We start from the raw sequence: 25,903 nt of genomic DNA, 5'->3' as shown, positions 1-25,903 counted from the left end.
TTAAGCCATGAAACACTGAGCGGGTCACCTCGCCCTCTGAGTCTCAGCGTCAGCGTCATTATTTCTCAGACAGAGATAATAAACCAGTTTCTACTCAGTTCCCGGGGGCATTTGGGAGTGAAATGAGATCCACGGGCCTCCAGGGCCATGAGAGGCGCCGGCCAGAGAGGCGCTCTCTGGATGGGAAGGGGTTATATGTGAGGTTTTGTTGAACCACTCATTAATGGCCAGGGCATCAGGTCATTTGAGTCATAGGCCTAAATCACAAAGGTCTGAAAGGCAGATGGATTCAGGAAGTGGACAAATCTCCTGAAAGTGCCTGCCCACGACACTAAGAAAGAATTCTGGCCCAGCCGGCATGGCTCAGTGGTTGAGCGTCCACCTATGAACTAGGAGGTCACGGTTCGATTCCTGGTCAGGGCACAAGCCCGGGTGGCAGGCTCGATCCCCAGGGTGGGGCGGGCAGGAAGCAGTCGATCAATGATTCTCACTGATGTTTCTATCTCTCTCTCCCTCTTCCTTCCTCTCTGAAATCAATTTTTTAAAAAAGGCAAGAATTCTGACTTCACCAGGGGGTGGCCTCTGTAAGGCCCTGAAAACCCTGACCACTGGGCCCTGGAGAACGCCATCCCCCCCTCCAAGAGGGAGGGGGCTGCACCCTCCTCTGCAATGCCTTTTCTCTGAGTGCAATTCCACCGGCAAAGCCATACCTAGCACTACAGGGGAGGAGAGTTCACTCTGACCTGCGCCTTCTCAGGCACCTCGCTCAGGCTCAGGGACTGGGGCTGGAGACTCAAGGACCACCACCTCTGGGAACCCAGCCCCTCAACCCTCAGCTCTCAGCACTCACGAGAACAAATTCAAGGAGGTCTTTGGCCAGGCCTCCTAGGACTGCGGAGGTTCCGGAAAGACCATCACAGATATGAGAGCACGTGACTCAAAGTCCACAGCCGGGCCTTCTGCAATGATGGAGCTGTTCTCTGTCACGTGTCAACTAGGACAGCCACCAGCCGCCACACGTGGCAATGGAGCCCTTGAAACATGTAAGGGCCACGGAGAAACCGAGTTTTAAATTTTGTTTAATTTTAATTCCCACTTAAATGTAAATAGCCCCAGGTGTCCAGTGGCTACCATATTGGACAATGTAGGTACAAACTCTGGAGTCAGACTGTCCTGGGTTCAAATTCTGATAACAGGCATTCCTTGGAGTGTGAGCTTAAGGACTTACTTAATCTCTAAACCTCAACTTTTCCATTGGGAAAAAGAAGTGGAAATGATGTTAGTATTCACCCTGAAGGGCTGGTGAGAGACTTACCTGAACTAATTGATGGAAAGCATTGAGCCCAGGGCCTGACAGACAGTGGGGGCTCTGACTGTCATTATTGATATTCAGCACACAGTGGAACCTTTACCCTGGGCAAGTCCAGACGTTGGAAGAGTCCACTGAGGCAGCAAACCTTTTACCTGTAAAAAAGATGTAGGTGGAGCCGGTTTTGGTCTCGTCCTTCGTGCAGATGTAGCCGGTGCAGAGCTGCCCCCAGCAGCTGAACTCGCCGGTATCGGCCGCGGTGGAGTTGACCAGGGTCAGCTGGCCGTAGCGCTCGTGCTGCTTCACACTGTCAACAGAAGCAAAGCCGGTCACACACCCGGGCCTTCGCCCTCTGCTCCTGTTCTCACATATAAATGCACACACCCGGGCCTTCGCCCTCTGCTCCTGTTCTCACATATAAATGCACACACCCGGGCCTTCGCCCTCTGCTCCTGTTCTCACATATAAATGCACACACCCGGGCCTTCGCCCTCTGCTCCTGTTCTCACATGTAAATGCACACACCCGGGCCTTCGCCCTCTGCTCCCCTGTTCTCACACATATAAATGCACACACCCGGGCCTTCGCCCTCTGCTCCTGTTCTCACATGTAAATGCACACACCCGGGCCTTCGCCCTCTGCTCCCCTGTTCTCACACATATAAATGCACACACCCGGGCCTTCGCCCTCTGCTCCTCTGTTCTCACATGTAAATGCACACACCCGGGCCTTCGCCCTCTGCTCCCCTGTTCTCACATGTAAATGCACACACCCGGGCCTTCGCCCTCTGCTCCCCTGTTCTCACATGTAAATGCACACACCCGGGCCTTCGCCCTCTGCTCCTGTTCTCACATATAAATGCACACACCCGGGCCTTCGCCCTCTGCTCCTGTTCTCACATGTAAATGCACACACCCGGGCCTTCGCCCTCTGCTCCTGTTCTCACATATAAATGCACACACCCGGGCCTTCGCCCTCTGCTCCTGTTCTCACATGTAAATGCACACACCCGGGCCTTCGCCCTCTGCTCCTGTTCTCACATATAAATGCACACACCCGGGCCTTCGCCCTCTGCTCCTGTTCTCACATATAAATGCACACACCCGGGCCTTCGCCCTCTGCTCCCCTGTTCTCACATGTAAATGCACACACCCGGGCCTTCGCCCTCTGCTCCTGTTCTCACATGTAAATGCACACACCCGGGCCTTCGCCCTCTGCTCCCCTGTTCTCACATGTAAATGCACACACCCGGGCCTTCGCCCTCTGCTCCTGTTCTCACATGTAAATGCACACACCCGGGCCTTCGCCCTCTGCTCCCCTGTTCTCACATGTAAATGCACACACCCGGGCCTTCGCCCTCTGCTCCTGTTCTCACATGTAAATGCACACACCCGGGCCTTCGCCCTCTGCTCCTGTTCTCACATGTAAATGCACACACCCGGGCCTTCGCCCTCTGCTCCCCTGTTCTCACACATATAAATGCACACACCCGGGCCTTCGCCCTCTGCTCCCCTGTTCTCACATATAAATGCACACACCCGGGCCTTCGCCCTCTGCTCCTGTTCTCACATGTAAATGCACACACCCGGGCCTTCGCCCTCTGCTCCCCTGTTCTCACATATAAATGCACACACCCGGGCCTTCGCCCTCTGCTCCCCTGTTCTCACATATAAATGCACACACCCGGGCCTTCGCCCTCTGCTCCCCTGTTCTCACATATAAATGCACACACCCGGGCCTTCGCCCTCTGCTCCCCTGTTCTCACATATAAATGCACACACCCGGGCCTTCGCCCTCTGCTCCTGTTCTCACATGTAAATGCACACACCCGGGCCTTCGCCCTCTGCTCCCCTGTTCTCACATATAAATGCACACACCCGGGCCTTCGCCCTCTGCTCCCCTGTTCTCACATATAAATGCACACACCCGGGCCTTCGCCCTCTGCTCCTGTTCTCACATATAAATGCACACACCCGGGCCTTCGCCCTCTGCTCCTGTTCTCACATGTAAATGCACACACCCGGGCCTTCGCCCTCTGCTCCTGTTCTCACATGTAAATGCACACACCCGGGCCTTCGCCCTCTGCTCCTGTTCTCACATGTAAATGCACACACCCGGGCCTTCGCCCTCTGCTCCTGTTCTCACATGTAAATGCACACACCCGGGCCTTCGCCCTCTGCTCCTGTTCTCACATGTAAATGCACACACCCGGGCCTTCGCCCTCTGCTCCCCTGTTCTCACATATAAATGCACACACCCGGGCCTTCGCCCTCTGCTCCCCTGTTCTCACATATAAATGCACACACCCGGGCCTTCGCCCTCTGCTCCCCTGTTCTCACATATAAATGCACACACCCGGGCCTTCGCCCTCTGCTCCCCTGTTCTCACATATAAATGCACACACCCGGGCCTTCGCCCTCTGCTCCCCTGTTCTCACATATAAATGCACACACCCGGGCCTTCGCCCTCTGCTCCCCTGTTCTCACATATAAATGCACACACCCGGGCCTTCGCCCTCTGCTCCCCTGTTCTCACATATAAATGCACACACCCGGGCCTTCGCCCTCTGCTCCCCTGTTCTCACATATAAATGCACACACCCGGGCCTTCGCCCTCTGCTCCCCTGTTCTCACATATAAATGCACACACCCGGGCCTTTGCCCTCTGCTCCTGTTCTCACATGTAAATGCACACACCCGGGCCTTGGCCCTCTGCTCCTGTTCTCACATGTAAATGCACACACCCGGGCCTTCGCCCTCTGCTCCTGTTCTCACATGTAAATGCACACACCCGGGCCTTCGCCCTCTGCTCCCCTGTTCTCACATATAAATGCACACACCCGGGCCTTTGCCCTCTGCTCCTGTTCTCACATGTAAATGCACACACCCGGGCCTTCGCCCTCTGCTCCTGTTCTCACATATAAATGCACACACCCGGGCCTTCGCCCTCTGCTCCTGTTCTCACATATAAATGCACACACCCGGGCCTTCGCCCTCTGCTCCTGTTCTCACATGTAAATGCACACACCCGGGCCTTCGCCCTCTGCTCCCCTGTTCTCACATGTAAATGCACACACCCGGGCCTTCGCCCTCTGCTCCTGTTCTCACATATAAATGCACACACCCGGGCCTTCGCCCTCTGCTCCTGTTCTCACATGTAAATGCACACACCCGGGCCTTCGCCCTCTGCTCCTGTTCTCACATGTAAATGCACACACCCGGGCCTTCGCCCTCTGCTCCCCTGTTCTCACATGTAAATGCACACACCCGGGCCTTCGCCCTCTGCTCCTGTTCTCACATATAAATGCACACACCCGGGCCTTCGCCTTCTGCTCCTGTTCTCACATGTAAATGCACACACCCGGGCCTTCGCCCTCTGCTCCCCTGTTCTCACACATATAAATGCACACACCCGGGCCTTCGCCCTCTGCTCCCCTGTTCTCACATGTAAATGCACACACCCGGGCCTTCGCCCTCTGCTCCCCTGTTCTCACACATATAAATGCACACACCCGGGCCTTCGCCCTCTGCTCCTGTTCTCACATGTAAATGCACACACCCGGGCCTTCGCCCTCTGCTCCTGTTCTCACATATAAATGCACACACCCGGGCCTTCGCCCTCTGCTCCTGTTCTCACATGTAAATGCACACACCCGGGCCTTCGCCCTCTGCTCCTGTTCTCACATATAAATGCACACACCCGGGCCTTCGCCCTCTGCTCCCCTGTTCTCACATATAAATGCACACACCCGGGCCTTCGCCCTCTGCTCCTCTGTTCTCACATGTAAATGCACACACCCGGGCCTTCGCCCTCTGCTCCCCTGTTCTCACATATAAATGCACACACCCGGGCCTTCGCCCTCTGCTCCCCTGTTCTCACACATATAAATGCACACACCCGGGCCTTCGCCCTCTGCTCCCCTGTTCTCACATATAAATGCACACACCCGGGCCTTCGCCCTCTGCTCCCCTGTTCTCACATATAAATGCACACACCCGGGCCTTCGCCCTCTGCTCCCCTGTTCTCACATATAAATGCACACACCCGGGCCTTCGCCCTCTGCTCCTGTTCTCACATGTAAATGCACACACCCGGGCCTTCGCCCTCTGCTCCTGTTCTCACATGTAAATGCACACACCCGGGCCTTCGCCCTCTGCTCCCCTGTTCTCACACATATAAATGCACACACCCGGGCCTTCGCCCTCTGCTCCCCTGTTCTCACATATAAATGCACACACCCGGGCCTTCGCCCTCTGCTCCCCTGTTCTCACATATAAATGCACACACCCGGGCCTTCGCCCTCTGCTCCCCTGTTCTCACATATAAATGCACACACCCGGGCCTTCGCCCTCTGCTCCCCTGTTCTCACATATAAATGCACACACCCGGGCCTTCGCCCTCTGCTCCCCTGTTCTCACATATAAATGCACACACCCGGGCCTTCGCCCTCTGCTCCCCTGTTCTCACATATAAATGCACACACCCGGGCCTTCGCCCTCTGCTCCCCTGTTCTCACACATACAAATGCACACACCCGGGCCTTCGCCCTCTGCTCCCCTGTTCTCACATATAAATGCACACACCCGGGCCTTCGCCCTCTGCTCCCCTGTTCTCACACATATAAATGCACACACCCGGGCCTTCGCCCTCTGCTCCCCTGTTCTCACATATAAATGCACACACCCGGGCCTTCGCCCTCTGCTCCTGTTCTCACATATAAATGCACACACCCGGGCCTTCGCCCTCTGCTCCTGTTCTCACATATAAATGCACACACCCGGGCCTTCGCCCTCTGCTCCCCTGTTCTCACATATAAATGCACATACCTGGGCCTTCTGGGTATTTATCCAAAGAAATACAGAACACTACTTCGGAAAGATACGTGCACCCGTATGTTCACTGCAGTTTTATCTACAGTAGCCAAGCTGTGGAAACAACCTAAGTGTCCATCGATAGATGAGAGAATAAAGAAAAAGTGGTACATATATACAATGGAATGTTACTGGGCCATAGAAAAGAGTAAAATTTTGCCATGTGCAACAACATGGATGAGTCTAGAGCAGTGGTTCTCAAACCTTCCTAATGCCACGACTCTTTAATATAGTTCCTCATGTTGTGGTGACCCCCAACCATAATATTATTTTCGTTGCTACTTCGTAACTGTAATTTTGCTACTGTTATGAATTGTAATGTAAATATCTGATATGCAGAATGTATTTTCATTGTTACAAATTGAACATAATTAAAGCATAGAGATTAATCACAAAAACAATATGTAATTATATATGTGTTTTCCGATGGTCTTAGGCGACCCCCGTGAAAGGGTCATTCGACCCCCAAAGGGGTCGCGACCCACAGGTTGAGAACCGCTGGTCTAGAGGGTATTATACTAAGTGAAATAAATAAGACAGAGAAAGACACATAACATATGATTTCACTTACATGGGAAATCTGCAAAATAAATAAACAAATAGGCTAAGAAGTAATTACCAGTTACAAAAATAGTCACAGGGATGTCAAGTACAGCTTAGGAAATATAGTCAATAATATCCTATCTAATAAAAGACAAAAAGGGTAATTAACCGTACTTCCGCTACGCTTCCCATTGGCTAATCAGGGCAATATGCAAATTAACTGCCAACAAAGATGGCGGCCGGCAGCCATGCAACTGAAGTGAGCAGGAGGCTTGCTTGCTCCAGTAATGGAGGAAGCCAAGGTTCCTGGCCTGCCGCGGCCTGGCTCTGAGCCCGAAAGCAACAATGTTTCAATTATAGAAGCTAAACAAACCCCAGATACCTGCTTTCAGCTGGCTGCGGCCTCAGAGCTGGGAGCGCCAGTCACGGCAACAATGTTTCAATTACAGAAGGTAAATAAATCCCAGAATAAAAATAAAGACAGAAAGGAAAGGCTGGGAGCTTCAGTCACCGGCCAGCCTGAAAACGGCCCTCGGCCCCTCACCCAGACTGGCCAGGCAGCCCAGTGGGGACCCCCACCTTGAAGGGGGTGTGGCCAGCCTGAAAACAGCCATCATCCCCTCATCCAGACTGGCCAGGCAGCCCAGTGGGGACCCCCACCCTAAAGGGGGTGTGGCCAGCCTGAAAACAGCCATCAGCCCCTCATCCAGGCTGGCCAGGCACCCCAGTGGGGACCCTCACCCTGAAGGGGTGTGACCAGCTGCAAACAGCCATCAGCCCCTCACTCAGGCCGGCCAGGCACCCAAGTGGGACCCCACCCTGATCCGGGACACCCTTCAAGGCAAACCAGCTGGCCCCCACCCATGCACCAGGCCTCTATCCTATATAGTAAAAGGGTAATATGCAAACTGACCCTAACATCAGAAAGACTGGGAATGACTGGTCACTATGACACACACTGACCACCAGGGGGCAGACGCTCAATGCAGGAGCTGCCCTCTGGTGATCAGTGAGCTCTCACATGGAGGACCTCTGCTCAGCCACAAGCCAGGCTGATGGCTAACAGTACAGTGGTGGTGGTGGGAGCCTCTCCTGCCTCCTCAGCAGCACTAAGGATGTCTGATTGCAGCTTAGGTCTGCTCCCCGCTGGCAAGTGGACATCCCCAAGGGCTGCCGGGCTGCCAGAGGGATGTCTGATTGCCATCTTAGGCCCAATCCGCCGGGGAGCAGGCCCAAGCCAGCAGGTGGTCATCCCCCAAGGGGTCCCAGACTGCGAGAGGGCACAGGCCGGGCTGAGGGACCCCCCCCACCCCCCAGTGCACAAATTTTTGTGCACCAGGCCTCTAGTAATAATATAATATGCATGGTTTCAGATGAATACTAGACTTATTGGGGGAATCATTTCGTAAGTGATATAAATGCCTAGTCACTATATTGTACAGCTGAAACTACTATAATATTGTGTGTCATTGGCAATTGAAAAATTTAAAAACAGTTTTAAAAGAAAAGGGACATTAGGTAATAAGAGAAAGCTGAATAAACTATGAACTTTACTTAATGTTGTTTCAATATTGTTCATTAATAGTGTTATATGTGCCATACTAATATAAGATGTTACTAATAAGGGAACTGGGCATAGGGTATTCAGAAATTCTCTATACTACCTCTGCAGAGTAATCCTGTAAATCAAAAATAGTTCTAAAATAAAATGTTTATTATAAGAAAATGAAAAACCCCACTACTTTTCTTTAGGACAAAATGCATTAATTGCTCAGATGCCTAGCCCCAGCTGTGCAGCCCACCTCTGGTAAAAGTATTCAGAGCCTTTGGGCATTCGCACCTCTCCTTTGCCTCACCCTATTATTTCTACTTTTATCTCCTCGTGTTTTACCTCTTGTATCTTTATCTTGTCCCTGTGAACATATTTGCAAACCCCTCCAGTTCCATTTTGAAATGAGGAGAGTCATAAATAAATATGTATTACTACGAAACACCAGTATTAGCCAGTTGTCAATGTGATGCGTTGTGTCAGGAACCCAGATGTGTCATTCTGGGACAGGTGTTCCCCTGGGGCTGAGCCTGTGCAGATGCCAAAAGAAATGGTTTTAATCTGAGGATGTATCTCAAATATCCAAAAGTTTCACCCCCAGGAGCGCCACATCCCTTTCGGATGCAGTCGAGATTCTCCGGTTGTGTGTAGCAGCCACATCAGTATAGTCACCCTTTAAATTTAGCTCACGGCAAAATGTCTGGCCGGCTGGCCTTAAACACAGCCGGTCTGGCTCACCGCTGAAGAGCTGTGCCCACCAGCTCTGCCAAGAGGTGCCTCTGCACTCCCACTCGGTCGACTGCCTCCTTTCAACTGGACGGAAATCTCTCCTCCTTCAGGAAGCTTCTAATTAGAATCGACTCCCAGAGACCTCCCCGCTTTTTCCTAGTGATGTAACTGGTCCCTTGTTCTCTCCCCCTCAGGCATCCCTGGCTTCCTGTTATTTACAAAGGATGGTGACAATGTTGAGGGCAGGGACTGTGCCATACTTGGTTTATATTTCCTAAGCAATAAATCTGTGCAGAGTACACAGTAAGGATTCCCTGGAAACGAGTGGACTGGAATTGAATCGAACCGAGGCTTGGAATTGGAAAGAACCTGGAAAAGCAGACATCCAGCTCCCAGTATTGCTGGAGAGGAAACTGAGTCTGAGCGGAAGTGACTTCCCTGAGACCCACAGCTGGTGAGCATGGAGTCGATGACTTTAGTCAATTAAGCCTGTAATAAATACTCACTCGTTAGATAAGAAAACGCACAGAAAGCACTGCATGCCATGCCTGGTTCACGGTATTACCCTAATTATAGCCTCATTACCTATAACTGCAGATTAGTAGCAGCTATTATGCATACTACTACAACAATGACACACACACACACAACACTGGGCATAGTTAGCACTACAAACAAAAACCAGTGGACCTCAAGGATATTACAATCCAGTTAGCAATTATAACTAATATACATGAAAAAAATCAGAGAATAAGCAAGAACAACAGGAATTCTGAAAAGGGATTCACCACTGTGGGCTGAAGAAGTTGAGGCCAGCTCTGGGAGGAGGTAAGACAAGCTGGACTTTTAACAGCGGGGGTGAGAGGCAGCGGACAGCAAGGAGGCTGAGAAGCAGTGAGCTCACTTGCTCAGGAAAACTCCAGCCCCATGAGGAGTGGGAGGGACCTCTGTTCATTGCCATAGCCCCAGTGCATGGTGGGTAGAAGGCGCTCAATGACTGGGGGAGTCAATCCTCTAACTGTGGAAGGAGACAGAGGGAGGGGGTTGGGAGTCACAGGACATAAGGTTGAGAACAGCAAGAAGGGGGCACGATTCACTCACCAGGCAGGAAGGGCCACCTTCGTTTGGGAGATGGGCGGTGATGGGCCCACCTTAGCCAGGTCACCAGTGAAGAGAACCGGAGTCGGGAGGCAGGAGGAAGAGGAGAGGCTGAGAGGTCTGTTACCATGATACTCGGCAAATGCTGGGGCCCGGCTGGGTGCTGGCAGTGGCAGTGAAGCAAATGTAAGAAATGTCTTCTTGGGGAAAATTTTTGACAGATATGGTAAGCAAGGTGGAAGAAAGAGAGATATCAATAATGATCACTTACTTTGTATTTCTATTGAAAAGAATGTTGTATTTTATAAAACATATGTTTTTATTGATTTTAGAGAGAGAGGAAGGGAGAGAGATAAAGAAAGAGAAACATCGATGAGAGAGAAACATTGATTAGCTGCCTCCTGCACGCCCTCCCACCGGGGATCGAGCCTGCATGTGCCCTGACTGAGAATTGAACCAGTGACCTCTTGGTTCATGGGTCGATGCTCAACCACTGAACCACACTGGCTGGAAAGAATGGGGTTTTAACTGCCTGAAATGGGATGGTTGAGAAGAGAAAGGAGATTAAGGGTAGGCAAAATAATAGTGGGGATTTGGGATTTGGGATCAAATGTGGGTCATTTAAGTGCGGATGTCCTATAGGCAGATGGAAATTCAGGCTTGGCACAGAGGAGAAAAACAGCACTGGATTTATATTCGGCACATCATTTATAACAGAAGTAAAAGTGGAAACTAAAGGAATGAACGAAGTCAACAAGAAAAAGCAACAAGACAAGATGGGAATAGGTTGAGGACAAAATCTGGAGCCAAATTAGTGGGCCAGAAGAAAAAGAGGGGGTAGATAGAGGAGAGAGAAAAGACCAGGATAGAAAGAAGAACTGGATAAGGGAACCATCAGGGAGAAATATTCATGCAATTAATGCTCAAAAGCATCAGATGCCTAAAGAGGGATTGGTCTCTCTCTCTCTCTCTCTCTCTCTCTCTCTCTCTCTCTCTCTCTCTCTCTCACACACACACACACACACACACACACACTTATACTTCCTTTAGCAGAATGAAAGTATTTGGCAACCACCAAATGAGCAATTGCAGTTGTGAGGACAGAGCTAGAGTTCAGCAGATAAAAAAATGGAATGGTGGCATGAAAGAGAAGGTGGAGGTCTTCCCAAGTAGGCCAGAATGTCTTGGCCACATTCCCTGCAGAGTTCAAAAGCAGGGTACGAAATCAGCAAGTAATCAATACATTTATTTGGCACTTTGGCCAGAATTTGCTAGCACTGTAGTGATAAAACGTATAGGATGCCATTCCTACGGGAAAGGAACTGGGCACATGAGAATTTAGCATCGGGAATAAGCCTACCGCCACCATGAAGTCTGCATGCTGTATCTTTAGCAGGATTGGGGGTGGAAGGAAGGAAATGCACTGGAAAACATTTCTGGACTTTTCCCACCCCCTCTCAGAGGCAAACAATATAAAACAGGAAACAAATTATTTAGCAGGATTACAGTCTAAATGCCTGGATTTAAGTGTTCATTTCTACTAATGGCCTCACACAGTGCAGGGGGCAGGCTGCCCACGGGGTTGGAGTATGACCTCCAGCTGCAGAGGGAAGAGTCTGCACCATGAGGTGGAGACAAGGATTCAGAGAGCCCTGCAGAGCGCTGCGCAGAGATCCTCCACCCAAAGACCCTTCCCTTCTCTTGTAACCACGCAACACACCCCAGGGATGGAAGACGTGGAGGATGTGGAGTTGAGTGGAGCAAAAGGAGGTGCTGCAACAAAGTGGCCCCCAAAAAGTATAATTAGGAAAAGCAGAATTTGCATTCATTGGATGTGGCTCATCAGCTCACCTGAGGCCTTTTCCTCCCCCGCTAGCACTTTCCGAGCTGGCCCACAGCGAGCCCAGTGATGCACGGGTCCAGGTCTCCAAGAGCGTTTGTTCAAACTTAGGGCCATGTGTGCGTGTGCGGCTCTTCCAATGGGCTCCCCTGGCCTTTACAGAGTCCGAGGCCTGGAGCTTCCTGCACGCTGCCCAGCACACTCTCTTCTGAAGGGGACCTGTCCCATGGGATAGACAGAGGCTGGGCTGACAGCTCCCAAAGTGAGGGACCACTGGGCATGTCTCCTGGACAGTGACTAGGTGAGGAGGGTGGGGTCCACGCTCCTGTCCTCCTACAAGCCACGGGCAGGAGGTGAGCCCTGGATGACAAGATATTCAGCCGCTGGTCCCCAAAATGCTTAACGTGCAAATGAAATGGCAGGTTCTGGAACAGAGAGGGAGGGACACAGTGATGTCTAAAGGGCTTCTTGCTCGCAAGTTCCCCTGTACAAGTGCCATGGGAATCCCAAGCAAGGTAGCCAGGAGAAGCTGAGAGCCCTGGGAGAAGGGACGGATGGCAACCTGCACACAATATGGGGCACGCATTCCAAGGGAAGATCCCCCGAAAGGAGGCAAGAGGCGGGTTCCATGAGCAGCAAAGGGAGTTTAGAACACGGTGGGCAGAGCCCTGTGGTGAGAGGCAGTGGTCATGTGAGGCATAAGATCATGGACTTTTGGAGCCACACTGATAGGATTCAGATTCTAGCCCCACCATGACCATCAGACTCCTTAGCTAGAGCTCACCCCTCCCACAGGCTGGCCACACCCCCTCTCCTGCTTGCAGTAACAACAGCAATATCGGCTAACCCTCACAGAATGCTGGGCCCTGCACTAAGCTCTTCAGATCAGTTCAAGACTTAGAACTGTGCGTGGTCAGCGTAAAGGCTCAATACATTTCAGATAGCGTTATTCTGAGGGTCCTCTTTCGTTCTCAAAATGACCTTAGGACGGAGGTACAGTTCCCCCTTTTGCCAAGAGGGACACTGAAACTGAGAGAAGTGCCTTGTCCAAAGTCTCCCAACTGTAAGAACTATGTGAACTCCTAGCATCACATAGACACAGGTTACGAATATGAATGGAAAGGGCATTGAAATGAAATGGGCTGAAGGGATTGTGACTGAGAGAGGGGGCCCCTAACTACCTTGCAAATCCTGTTAAATATGATCACACACACAAAACATTAACATGGAAGATCTGATTATGTTTGCGCAGTAGGATTCACAATACCTCGTTTGCTATTTAAATGGACAATTAACCAAAAGAAATAAGGCTAATAAACATTTAGTAAGTAATGGAAGGCAACAGAGCATGAAAACAACCAGTTAATAAGCATTTACTGTATAACTGAAAATACCCCAGGAATGCATTATTTTTTCTTAATCCGAGGAGATGACGATGAAGAAACTAGTGATAATAACTAAAACCTACATAGTGCTTAGCACGTGTTCATACAATAGCTCTGTGAGGTAGGTTCTATTATTATCCCCATGTTACAGGTGAGCAAACTGAGGTGAGGCAACTTTCCCCAAGTGTTGGAGCCACAGGAGAAGCTGAAGGTCTGTATAAATAACTCCATCATTCCAGACATTCCGCCTTGGAGACTCATGCCTCCATGGGCATAAAACAGAGATAAAGAGTAAAGTAAAAGATGTAATCAAATATCTTCCTTATTCAGCAGTCATTTCACATTTATACATTATGTAGCTTCTACCACATGCAAGGAACTGCGACAAGCATCAAGGGAGACTCATGCATATCTGCTTCTCCATGTTTCAAATGTTTGTATAGGGCCTGTGTTTACTCTGAGCCTCCTTTAAGAATGTGTCACAAATATTTGCTCCATGACATGCTGGGAATGAAGCCATGTCACAGAGCACCCATCCTGGGAAACAGACAGCTGGATAAAGCGTAGTAAAGCTCCACAGTTTATGATTTTATTTATTTTTTTAAAAAATAAAGGTGAAAAAGAAAAATGTGTGAGAAACAAATATGCAAAATGAGAAACTTCAAAGTGAATACAGTTTCAATATCAGAAATTAAGCGCCTCTCTCTCTCTCTCTCTCTCTCTCTCTCTTTCTCTCTCTTTCTCTCTCCATCTTAGAGGACTATCCAAGGACTTGCTCAAACCCTTACAATATAACCACAGCAGTTCTATTCCAAGAACCAGTTATGGTAATGTCTGTGAAATGGGACTCAGGTCTGTTCTACTGGAGTGACTTACAGCAGATCCTTCTGTGTTATTTAAAAAGAAGTCATAATGGGCATGCTTCACTCTTTCACAGGGTAATGGCCCTCCAGCTCCTGTCCCTGACACTGACCCCAGACTCCAACCACTGGGAGGTTCTCCTTCTCTCCTCACTCCACCCCGTCCACCCTGCTGACGTCATCCTTTCTTGTTGCCTCTCTTGCCAACCCATCTGGCTTCTGTACAAAGGAAAAGGGACTCCTCCTCCTCCAGAGATTTCCCAGATTCTGAGAAACTGAGGCGTGGCTACCCCTTTGACACCATAAGCCAAGCCAGGCCTGATAAACCAGAGATGAACCCAACAGAAAATCCCACTGGGGTTCCTAGAATAAAGGCCTTAAGACATGCCTGCCTGTGGCCCAACAATTTTTCCCTCTGTGGGAATTAATCATTGCTCTCTAGATGTTTACTTGCAGCAATGACTGTGACAGTAAAATAAAAAAATTAGTTACATGTACTATGGGATTACAGTTATAACACAGAATAATGTTCATGATACACTACGTAAAAATTAATCATGAAGGAGTCTGTACATTGTACTTTAAGAAATCTGAAGGTGAGTTTTATATTGTGTTGTCCTTTTTTGCATGTGGATTCCAAAGGCAGGACAAGCAGGAATTCCTTGGAAGGTCTAAAAAAGCCAGTATAGCCCGGCCAGCATGGCTCAGTGGTTGAGCGTCGACCTATGAACCAGGAGGTCACTGTTCAATTTCTGGTCAGGGCATATGCCTGGGCTGCGGGCTCAATCTCCAGTGTGGGACATGCAGGAGGCAGCTGATCAGTGATTCTCTCTCATCGCTGATGTTTCCATCTCTCTCTCCCTCTCCCTTCCTCTAGGAAATCAATAATATATATACTAGCATATATATATATATATGCATTATTTTGCTCTGATTAATAAAAAGACTGCCAGTGGGAATGTAAGAAACAATCAGAAATACAACGTGACTGTTCCCACACCTGCTGTGCTTCCCATGCACAGGTGGCCACCAGGCTATGCCGCCCGCTCCCAGGCGCGTCACCTTCCTCCCAGGCTCCTGAATCCTGGGCAGCCTCCCCTCTCACCTGGTTCCCCCTTTGGATCTCTCTGTTTCTTCGATGGAGTCATAGCTCCACCTTTCTCCCAGGCTCAATCTTGACATCAACATTGACTCTCCATCTCTGTCCCAGTCCTTACACATTATCAGCCAACAATCTGATCCTTCTCAAAAAACATCTCCTCTATCCCTTTCACATGCCCTACAAAAGATCGCAGATACTTCACCCAAAGTCATTTTGCTATTGCCTCCGGCTTTACAATATGAGTAGCTCCCAGTGCACACAGAATTGAACGCATCCTTCTCTGCCTAGAGTGCAAGGCTCCCAACTCCTGCGTAGTAGGATCTTCTCTTCATACAACCAAAGTCGGCTCGTTTCCACCCCAGCCCTCCAGCCCCCTGTTTCCCTCTCAAAGGCTCTCTTCTTTTTCCATCTGGCCTATACCTGGTTGTTCTTCAGAGTTCTGTCCTTAGGGAGAGCTTTTCTGTCCAGTGGCATTTGGAAAACAGGGGTTAAGAGCCTTCATTCAAGAGTCTGATTTCCTTGATTCAAATCCTGTCTCTACACTACTGGTTTGGTGACCATTATTAACACATTATTTAATCTTATCATGCTCAGTTTCCTCATCTGAGACAGGAAGACAATAATAGTCCCTACCTTTCAGGGTTGTTATGAGAATAAAATCTATATATATAAAAGCCTAAGCGACCATTACCACGGAACGACCAGAAAAACCAGAATGACTGGTGCACTGACCCCTAGGGGGCAGACGCTCACGCAGGAACTGCCCCCTGGTGGTCAGTGCACTCCTACAGCCAACCTCCCACAGCCAGCCAACCTCACGTGGTCCCTCCCTTCCCTTCCCCCATCCAGTGGGCCCCATCCAGTGGCCGGCAGGCCCCCAGGGAGTGGGCGAGATGGCCCCAATAGGCCCTGATTGCCGGGCTGGCCTAGGGACCCCACCTGTGCATGAATTTCGTGCACCAGGCCTCTAGTTAGTTAATAACTGCATAAGATCCTAGAAGGACGCTGGCACAGAAAAAGCACTGAAATGTTAGGTGCTATTGGGGTATGAGATCTAAGCTTCTCACACCCAGCGCTTAATGTCTTTATCACAAATCTTAGAGATCTATCACCTGTCTATCTATCTGCTGTTTTGTGTGACCTTTTCAACTCTCTGTTATATGTCTCTGGTAAAATTATTCCTTTCCAAGAAGGAACCGTGTCTTATGCTTGCCTGTATTACCCATAGCCTTCTGCATGGCATAATGCTATGCAGACAGAAGTTATAGGTGACTGTGAGCAGAGCGAAACAGAATTCAGTGGGTGAAACTGAGCTGAATAATTTGTCCAAGAGCTCTCACTCCTTGGCCCCTGTGTCATCTAAGCAAATGAACTACAAATGCCAGTAATCATTTTGGAACTAGAAGATACTTTAGAGGCCACCTGGTTGGATCCCTCCTATTACAGAGATCAAGTGGCTCCCCCAGGGTCACAGAGCCAGTTCACGGGTGATGCTAAGATACAGCTTAGTGGATGTAGAGAAACTCACAGAAATAAGGAAATCATTGTTGTCAATGTAATTTTTAAAAAGTCATCTCTCATACTTGGCAACCATAGGACTCTGATGTATGGGGGTTCTTTATATTAAACACTCCCATTACATTTCTGGCAATTCTAATCTTACGAGGTAGAATAAGCCCATTAACACAGCTCACAAGAAATACAGACACCCACCTTCCCCTCCCCCAGTGTTCACAGCTACACTGGGGAAGAACAGGCCTTGGCAGAGGAGTGACAGAGGACAATGGAGCAAGCCACCACCACCCTCTTAGGGAAACAAGCGGTGGGTTACCAATGGGCTGGCACACGGCCAGTGAGTGCATTGTGGCCAAGTTACAACAGTGAATGCAGGGGCCGTGGGCGGGGCCCCACTCGCACCTGGCACCATGCATTCACAATGGAGAGCGATCCCCCGAACCTCCCATCTTGCCAACAGTCTTAAGGTGCCCACAAATACGAATGCTACTTGGATGGTCAGCCTTCTGAACAAACATCAGACACCTGAAGAAAGAGACTGCTTTCTTGAGACTGGAGGGGGCTTGAAAATTAGGTTCAAGTCTAGGCTACTTTTACGAAAAGCTGTACAAACTGGAGAACACCCCTGAGCCCTGAGGGTCTAACCTAATCATCTGTAAAATGCAGGGTCCGGGCCAGATCAGTGGGTCCCCACGCAGACTGCGTCTGGCAATCTCTTGGGGAACACTTATGCCGTCTCTTTGGCTCTCCTTTCTATATCTCATCATCTGATCTTCAGGGCCCGTCTCCTACGATTAGATAATCAATCACTCAATGAACCAGCCGTCTCTCCAGCCCATGCTGACAGCAGCCTTCTCTCTTCCCGTTGGCCCCCCCGCGCACTCGCACTTGACCACAGCTGTCCATTGTTGCTCTGTAATTGTATCTGGCGTGTGTGACATTTGTTCCAAAGCCACTGGTAGGCAGGACCACGTCTGGTTTTCTCACAGTTACCTTTCTGACCCAATAAACTGTCTTTCTACATAAATTAGACTAACAGCCACTCTAGCTGGCATGCACTCTGCTGAACCCCTTTAATCTATTCATCTCTGAGTGCCTGTTAATCTCAAGTTGTGACACACTTGCCATGGTCACCCCTCCTGCTCTTATATGGACAGCTGCTGTTCCCTGCCTCGTCCCCCGGGATGCCCATCTGCTGATGCCATAGCTCATGCCATTCCATGAGCCACCTATGAAATACATGCACGTTCCCTTATGTTAATTTTGGTTGGTACACAAGGTCCCATGCCCTGCCTTGTCCCAGCTACTAAGTCAAGTTCATAAAGAAGAGCAAGGTTGTTAGAGAAGTGGAAGCACTGACCTCCCCTCCCAGGCAAGTGAGGTACCAGGCTGAACCTGGGGGCTGAGAAGCAGGATGGGGTTGGGAGGAGGGCTTTAGGCAATAGGACAAAGTCAAGATCAAGACCAAAAGGCAATCTGAACAAGACATCTGAAAAGTGAAGCGCAGATGACAAAGCAGAGTGAACAGCGTTGACGGGGGGCAGGGAGAATGGCAGGTGACACCTGAAGTCCTGGGCAGATTCCCGAGGGCAGTGACGTCTCCCTCACCCACACGCAGCCGCCCATGGGCTGCATGTTGCTATTCAGGCAGCTGAACCCAGATTGGAGGCAAAGCTCTGGCATCTCAGTTTTGCTGTTTTTTATAATGTGCCATTTTATGCGTGACATACTAGTAGACATAACATTTTCCATTTTATAGCTTATTCTTTATTCCTGTGTGTGTTTTTTTACTTCCTCCCCTGACATAACTATCAAAATTGTTTCATTTGCATTTTGCATATTAAGTCCTTGGCAAAAAGAATGATCATGCCACAATAACACCCATTTTCATATTTGCACATTAAATCCCAGACCTCACCCACATATATACTTTGTGTGTGGTGGTTGGGGTGTACAACAGAATGATTCTGCCTCAGCCATAAGAAGAAATAAGACCTTGACATGTGTGACAACAGCAATGGACTTCGAAGGCATGATGCTAAGTGCAATAAATCAGAGAGAGAGAGAGAGAGAGATAAATACTATATGGTCTCACTTATATGTGGAATCTAAAAGAGAAAAACAAAAACACCAAGGTTATAAATACAGGGAACAGTTTGGTGGTGCCAGAGGGAGGGGTGTTGGGTGTGCACAACAGGTGAAGGGAGTGAAAAGATACAACCGTTTGGTTATAAAATAAATAAGTTCTGGGAATGTAATGTATGGTGTGGTGACGATAGTACTGTAGTGCATATTTGAAAGTTGCTAAGAGAGTAGGTCTTAAAATTTCTCATCATGAGAAAAAAAATTGTAGCTAGGTGAGGTGACAGGTGTTAAATAGATTTATTGTGGTTGTCATTTTGCAATATATACAAATATTGAATCATTACCTAATGTGTACCTGAAATTAACATAATGGCATATGTCAATTATACCTCAATTAAAAAACAAAAAAATTCCTAAAGAACTGGCTGTTTTCTTGTGAGTGGCCTCCCTTGGGCACAGTATTGTGAATAAAAATAGCGCATCTTTGTTGACATGGCTTACCACGTGTGCCAGCGCTTTCCTTGCATGACCTCATCTGTCCTGACAGCAGCACCACGGGGCTGGGTGCATTACTGCCTCCCCCACCCAGCCCTGAGCGGAACTGAGCCAAGTTAAAATTAAAAGCTTTTGGAGCTACTTTAGATCACACAAATTATTACAAATACAGGGCACCCTTTTGTTTTTAACTAACCCTCACCCTACCCTGAACACTGCCAGGAGGTCTGGCACATGGGAGAGGGCTCGCATCCTGCCGCCCCCACGTGGCCATCTCCGGAACTGCGGGAGGACCTGATGCTGGTGCCACAGCGTCTGGGCACAGAGAGCTCTCCCTTCCGGGCAGGATAAGTTACTTATTTTTAATTCCACTGTTTTCTGGGGTAGAAATCCATCTGAAGGTAAGTATCGGTTTGGTGGCTGCTTTGGATTTCCCAACGCAAATTGGACTCCAACGGCACCTCCAGGGAAGGAGGAAGACAAAGGGAGAGGGCTTTCATGGAAACTCACTGTCTTCGTTTGTTCTGCTCAGAAAATAAAGTAAAATGAGCTTTGACAGGAGGTGAGCTTGAATTAAAGTCACCTGTACAACAGTGTGAACATATTGCCACCGAACTGTACACTTAAAAATGGTTAAAATGGCTAATTATATACGTATACATATATACTATATATACGTGTGTGTATATATATGTATATGTGTGTGTGTGTATATATACACACACACACACATATGTATATATTTGAGCAAAATAAAATAAATTGGAAAGAAAAAGACATCTTCCTTAGTATAATACCAGAGCATGATCGATAATATTTACCAAAGTCTGTATAGGTTCTTGCTCAACAGAGGGAGTCTGTTGATCAACACTTCTTAATAGCTTTCTCTTTTTCTTTTAACATGGTCCCAGACCACACTCCTCCAGGTGCTGGGGCGCAGGTTTGGACTGGCCTGGCGCCCGCTGTCTGCCTCCTCACCCACCCGCCCTTTGTGTTGTCTGTGGGTGGAGAAAGCTGGTGCCAACTGTGGCCGAGTGGAAACCCAGGCACCCTCCCTCCACTCCAGAAGCTGGTTATTGCTGTCAGGGGGACCAGCCATCAAAGACCTCCTGCCCCACCCACTCTGAACGCACAGTTCTTGACTGAAAAACGCTAACCTCCCCCAGACACCACAGGAACCTCCTGGAAGACAATGCCTGCACCCAGGCTTGCTAGGTGCAGAGCTGGGGTTCTTGACTACCACATGTCACCCCAGCTTGTTTTTACATCTGTGACATTGCTAACTAACAACCTCATTTAAATCTCCAACGTCTCCCTCTTCGTACTCAACAGCGATTTACAGGTAAGCCATCGTCCAGGCCACTAATTCTAAGTCTCTTCTGATTCCCCTCCCAGACTCTGCATGGCGCCAAGAATCTTCTGCTGTATGTAAGCTCAGGATGTGTGCTATGATGAGACTGAAGAAACAAAATGTTTCCAGAGAAGATGGAAATGAATTGTGTTGATCGCCCAGTAGAGGTTGATCAGATGGTCCAGTATATTCTTATATTAATGTTTTTTTATATTATCAACAAAATAAGAGCAAAATTAAAAAAATTTTTGTCAAGAAACTTGGGTCCAAGAATATGTCTACAGACCCCAGCGTGCAGAAATCAGGGATGGAACACATGAAGAGAGATGGGTACACCTGAGACAGAGAAGGGGCGCTGTCTCGCTCGTAAAGGCTGTGAGAAGTAATAGCCCTCACACTGTGGTATATATCCCTTTGTGCTTTCTATGTTCGTCTACACATAAAGGCTTCAAGTCAGTGACTCATAATTGACCTTGGTTTCACTTTAAATTCCTGATCATGGTTGACAAGGCCTCCCATAGTTTGACTCTGGCTTATCTCCAACATCATCTCTACTTTGTCATCTCTTCCTCCTCCACAACCTTGAGCACCTCCCTCACACACCCTCAATGCTCCAGCTCTAGGCAGTTCCTCATGCAGTTCCTGCCTTCTGGAATTTTCTTACATTTCTTCTCCCATCCCTTTCTTTTTTAAAAAATATATTTTTAATGACTTCAGAGAGAGAGAGAGAGAGAGAGAGAGAGAGAGAGAGAGAGAGAGAAACATCAATGATCGCCTGCCTCCTGCACACTCCTACTGGGGATTGAGGCCACAACCAGGGCATGTGCCCTGACTGGGAATCGAACTGTGACCTCCCGGTTCATGGATTGACACTCAACCACTGAGCCATGCCGGCTGGGTTCCCATCCCCTTCTTTAGATGGTTAATGCTCTATCTTCAGACACTAGCTCAAGTTTTCTCCTCCCTGACCCTGTACTTTTGCTAGCAAGGCACTCACACAGCTATGTATCAACATTGCTTATTAAATAGTCTCTCTTCCCCCAAGAATAAAAGCTCTGTAGCTATGGAGGTCATGTCTGTCTTGCTCACTATCGTATCTCCAGCATCCACATAGCACAGGACTGTGACTGCTGTAGATGCTTAAATAAACACTTGTTGGAAAAGAAGAACAACATAAAATAAGGGAGGGCGGAAGATGGAAGCCAAAGGGGATGGAACAGAAAGGGGATGAGGCAGAGGAGTCAGTAAGCAGTCAATGAATGGCAACATACATACAACCAATACTAATAACTATTACCAGAAAAGTATCCTCACTCTTTTCTGATCTCAGAAGAGAATGAAGAGCCCTACCCAGTTAGGCTCAGTGGACAGATCATCAGCCTGCGGACTGAAGGGTCCCAGGTTCAATTCCAGTCAAGGTCACATGCCTGGGTTGCGGGCTTGGTCCCCAGTAGGGGGCCTGCAGGAGGCAGCCAATCAATGATTCGTTCTCATCACTGATGTTTCTCTCTCTCTCTCTCCCTCTCCCTTCCTCTCTGAAATCAATAAAAAAAAAATATTTTTTTAAAAGAAGAGAATGGAGATCTGTGTGATTGAGATATACTGAGTCTGGAATAAAAAAAAATCTGTATCAATTTCTACTTTGGCCATTGAGGAACCAACTAAGCCAGTCAAAGGGCCAGTGCTCTGGGCAGATTAGCAGTACTCAGGGTACATAATCTGACACATGCCCACGCTGTTTTTAATTTGTTTGTTGGGAAGTTGAATTCTATGCCGCTTAAAATATAACTCTAAACTGTGACCACTGAGTGGGCTAAACGGCTGAAAGAACCATAAACACAAGTGTACAATTATTTTACCCAATCTGCCCTCATTGGTAATGCTTTCTTACTGGCGAAAGGAAGACAGTTGAACACTGCCATCTAGTGGTCATCTAATGACACGGGTTTGCCAAGGCAAAAGAAAGCGTCACAGAATGAGGCTGGAGAACCGGAAGGCACGCATCACCTCTAGGGTGGGGATCCCTGACAGCCTTCCCTAAGAGCTCCCCTTTCTCAACAGCCCACAGTAATATTTTAACACCTAGTGTCCAAACACATCTGAAATCAATGTGAAACTTCAGCCACTTTCAGCCCGCCACCCTGGAAAAGAATTCTATTTCTGTTTTGAAGCCTAACTGTAGAAATCAGATTTGTTAGTCTCGTACCCAAGGAACAACAAAAGTAGACAACACATCGATCTTGTGCTACCTTCTAGCTGCTACCTTCGTTCAGCCAAGCGTGTTCTCTGGTCTACACTCTGCCACTAGCCACTCTCGGGGCACCTGAGCAGGAGGGCACGGTTTAGGACTCATGCTGCCCCTCACCGGTCCGTCTCTCTGGACCAGCCGTCTATCTCCTATGATCCTCAGTGCCCTCATTTGTTAGAAAGAGGGGCGTGAGCCTGACAAGCACTAAGTCCCTTTCATCTCTAAGCTTCGGAGACACAGGACTCATGATCACAGGGCCCTGACTTAAGACCAACTCTAGGCTCAGGTGCCCGCACCATGCTCTCCCTGAAACACCAGTGGAGGAGCTGCAGCGTGCTGGGTGCTGGGGAAGCGCCAATGCATAAACAGACACCTCTGCCCAGCTCCCGGCCTACAGAGGGACACCAGCATCGGCGAGGGAGGACATGGTAACGGCACCACCGGCGACCAGTGCGCAGTGAGGATGTGTAACGGGGGCCGGTGGAAGTGAGGTCCGAGAGCAAGGAGCTCTCGCTAAGGCTGTGGTGGGCTGGGATCTGCAGGTGGAGAGCAGTAATCCCCGTGTGTTGAAATGAAATGGGGCAGAAGGCAAAGGCAGGGGCTGGACTATGCATGTCCTTGTGGGCCATGCCAGGAGTTTGAACTTTATTCTGAGGGCAGCAGAATTGCTCCACTGAAGGGTTTGAGGCGGGAAAGGGACAGGACCAGATGCGCTCTGTGGAAGATCTGAGTGCTCCGTGGAGGACGGAGATCAGGTCAGGACCTGGGTGCAGGGAGGCAGTCATGTGACTATTACTGTAAGTGAGAGACTCGGGTTTTTGCTGCTGTGGTGGAAAGAAGTGGGGAGATTCAAGAAAGAGTTAAACAGTAGCACCATGAGGGCCTGGGGCAGGGGTGGGCAAACTTTTTGACTCGAGGGCCACAATGGGTTCTTAAACTGGACCGGAGGGCCGGAACAAAAGCATGGATGGAGTGTTTGTGTGAACTAATATAAATTCAAAGTAAACATCATTACATAAAAGGGTACGGTCTTTTTTTTTTTTTTGTTTTATTCATTTCAAACGGGCCGGATCCAGCCCGCGGGCCGTAGTTTGCCCACGGCTGGCCTGGGGGCTGATTGGAAGTAAAGGGAAGTGTCCAAGATGATTCCAAGGTGAATCCCAGGCCGCTGGTCAAGGACAACTGGGTGGAATTAGTGCCAGTCATCAGCTAAAGGCCACAGGAGGGCCAGGTATGCAGAAGACAAGAGCTCAGTGTTAGGTGGTTTCCTTTAGAGAACGGCTCCTGGAAGGTCCAGGCGGGTGAGCAGGCAGTTGGAGAGTTCAATCTAGAGCCTAGAAGAAACGTAATCTAACATACGGCAGATGAAGGGCATCTGGCAGCAGGCAGTGAGGAGAGAAGAAGGCACAGAACCAACATTTAACAGCGGGAACAGCAGAGGATGTGAAGCCGGGGGAAGGATACCGAAAGGAGAGGCCGGCGAGGCAGAAAGAAGACCAGAAGAATACGGCATTGTGCAAGCCAAGAGGAGAGGGCTCCCGTCTGCGGATGGACCGACTGGAGCAGCCATAGGGAGCTGAAAAGTGAACTCTGGATTTAGTGACCTTGACCTTGGTGATAAACGCATGTGGAGCAGGCGCCAGGTGCAGTAGTTGAAGAGTGGCTAGGAGAGGGAAATAAGACGATGAAAGTAGAGAAAGACTCCTTCAAGGGGTCTGGCTGTGAAGGTAAGAAGAGAGAGAGGAAGGAGGCTGGAGGGTAGTGGGGACTGAGCTGGGGTTTCCTACTATGGAGAAGATTTATGGGGAGAATCCCCTTGAGAAGGGAAGGGAGATGAGCCTGATGTCTTGAGGCTCCTGAGAAAGATTGTAAGGACAAGATCCAGAGCACAGATGATACTTTGTCCTGAGTCGAGTGGACAAACGCTTTCTCCACTAAAGCTGTGAGAGCAGGGAAGAAAGAGATGCAGTAAGGAAGGTGAGGCGATTCTAGGGGCCCAATTTCTCAGTAAATTAGGTGATCGTTTAATTAGCTGAGAGTGAGAGCGATGGAGAGCAGAGATTGAAGAAGAGTAAAAAAGTGAGTTCCCTAGAGAAATGTTTTCTGCTTTGTCAGGCACAAGTGAGGTGACCAGGAACCAATGGCACCCGCCCGGCCAGCCACCTGGTTCCCTTAGCAGCGCTCTGTATCCATGTGCCACCAGAGGAAGCAGGTAAACAGGTTCGTTTGGGGCTGGACATTTCCAAATGGGAGGGGAGGAAAACGGGGCAAAGTCACTTACCTAAGGCGTGTTCAAGAGTTTAGGGTAGAAAGAGGGAGAGAAGTGAAGACAGGGGTCAGGATGGGTAAAGAGGGTCAGCTGACGAATGAATGGCTCCAGGGGGCCAAGCAACAACAGACTCCGAGATAACAGGGATGGATCCAGGTGACACAGCGCCCTGGATATAAACGCACTCGCACGTTCCAGTAAACAGGGTCACTAAGTGTAGTCATCTGTAAATGCTGAATGAATGAAGGCCTGTGTGACTAGGAACGGACTTCCGACAGGGTCAAAAACCCCTGAGGAAACCAGGAAATGCTTTCCTGAGTTCTGGTATGTGCCGGGCACTGTTCCAGGTGCTAGGAATCTGACCAGGAACCAAGCAGATGTGGTATTTGCCCTCATGGGGTGTACGCTTTCATTTTTTTTCTTTTTATATACATTTTTTATTGATTTCAGAAAGCAAGGGAGAGGGAGAGATAGAAACATCAATGATGAGAGAGAATCACTGATCTGCTGCCTCCTGCATACCTCCTACTGGGGATCAAGCCTGCAACCCAGGCATGTGCCCTTGACCGGAATCGAACTCGAGACCCTTCAGTTCCCAGGCCGACGCTCTATCCACGGAGCCAAACTGGCTAGAGAGGGGCTGACACTTTCAGG

At 49.1% G+C, this 25,903-nt stretch overlaps 1 protein-coding gene across 1 annotated transcript in view; it reads right to left on the bottom strand.

Annotated features, from left to right (window-relative positions):
- Positions 1–25,903, bottom strand: part of PDGFRL (platelet derived growth factor receptor like) — a 44,942-nt gene that overhangs the window by 7,023 nt on the left and 12,016 nt on the right. Inside the window, exon 3 of the mRNA XM_059685577.1 lies at positions 1,465–1,616. Coding sequence (XP_059541560.1) covers positions 1,465–1,616 — 152 coding nt within the window. The remainder of the gene's footprint in view (positions 1–1,464; positions 1,617–25,903) is intronic.

The sequence above is a fragment of the Myotis daubentonii genome, chromosome 2 (assembly GCF_963259705.1).
Source record: "Myotis daubentonii chromosome 2, mMyoDau2.1, whole genome shotgun sequence".
NCBI lineage: Eukaryota > Metazoa > Chordata > Mammalia > Chiroptera > Vespertilionidae > Myotis > Myotis daubentonii.
This window is presented reverse-complemented; position numbering and strand designations above follow the sequence as displayed.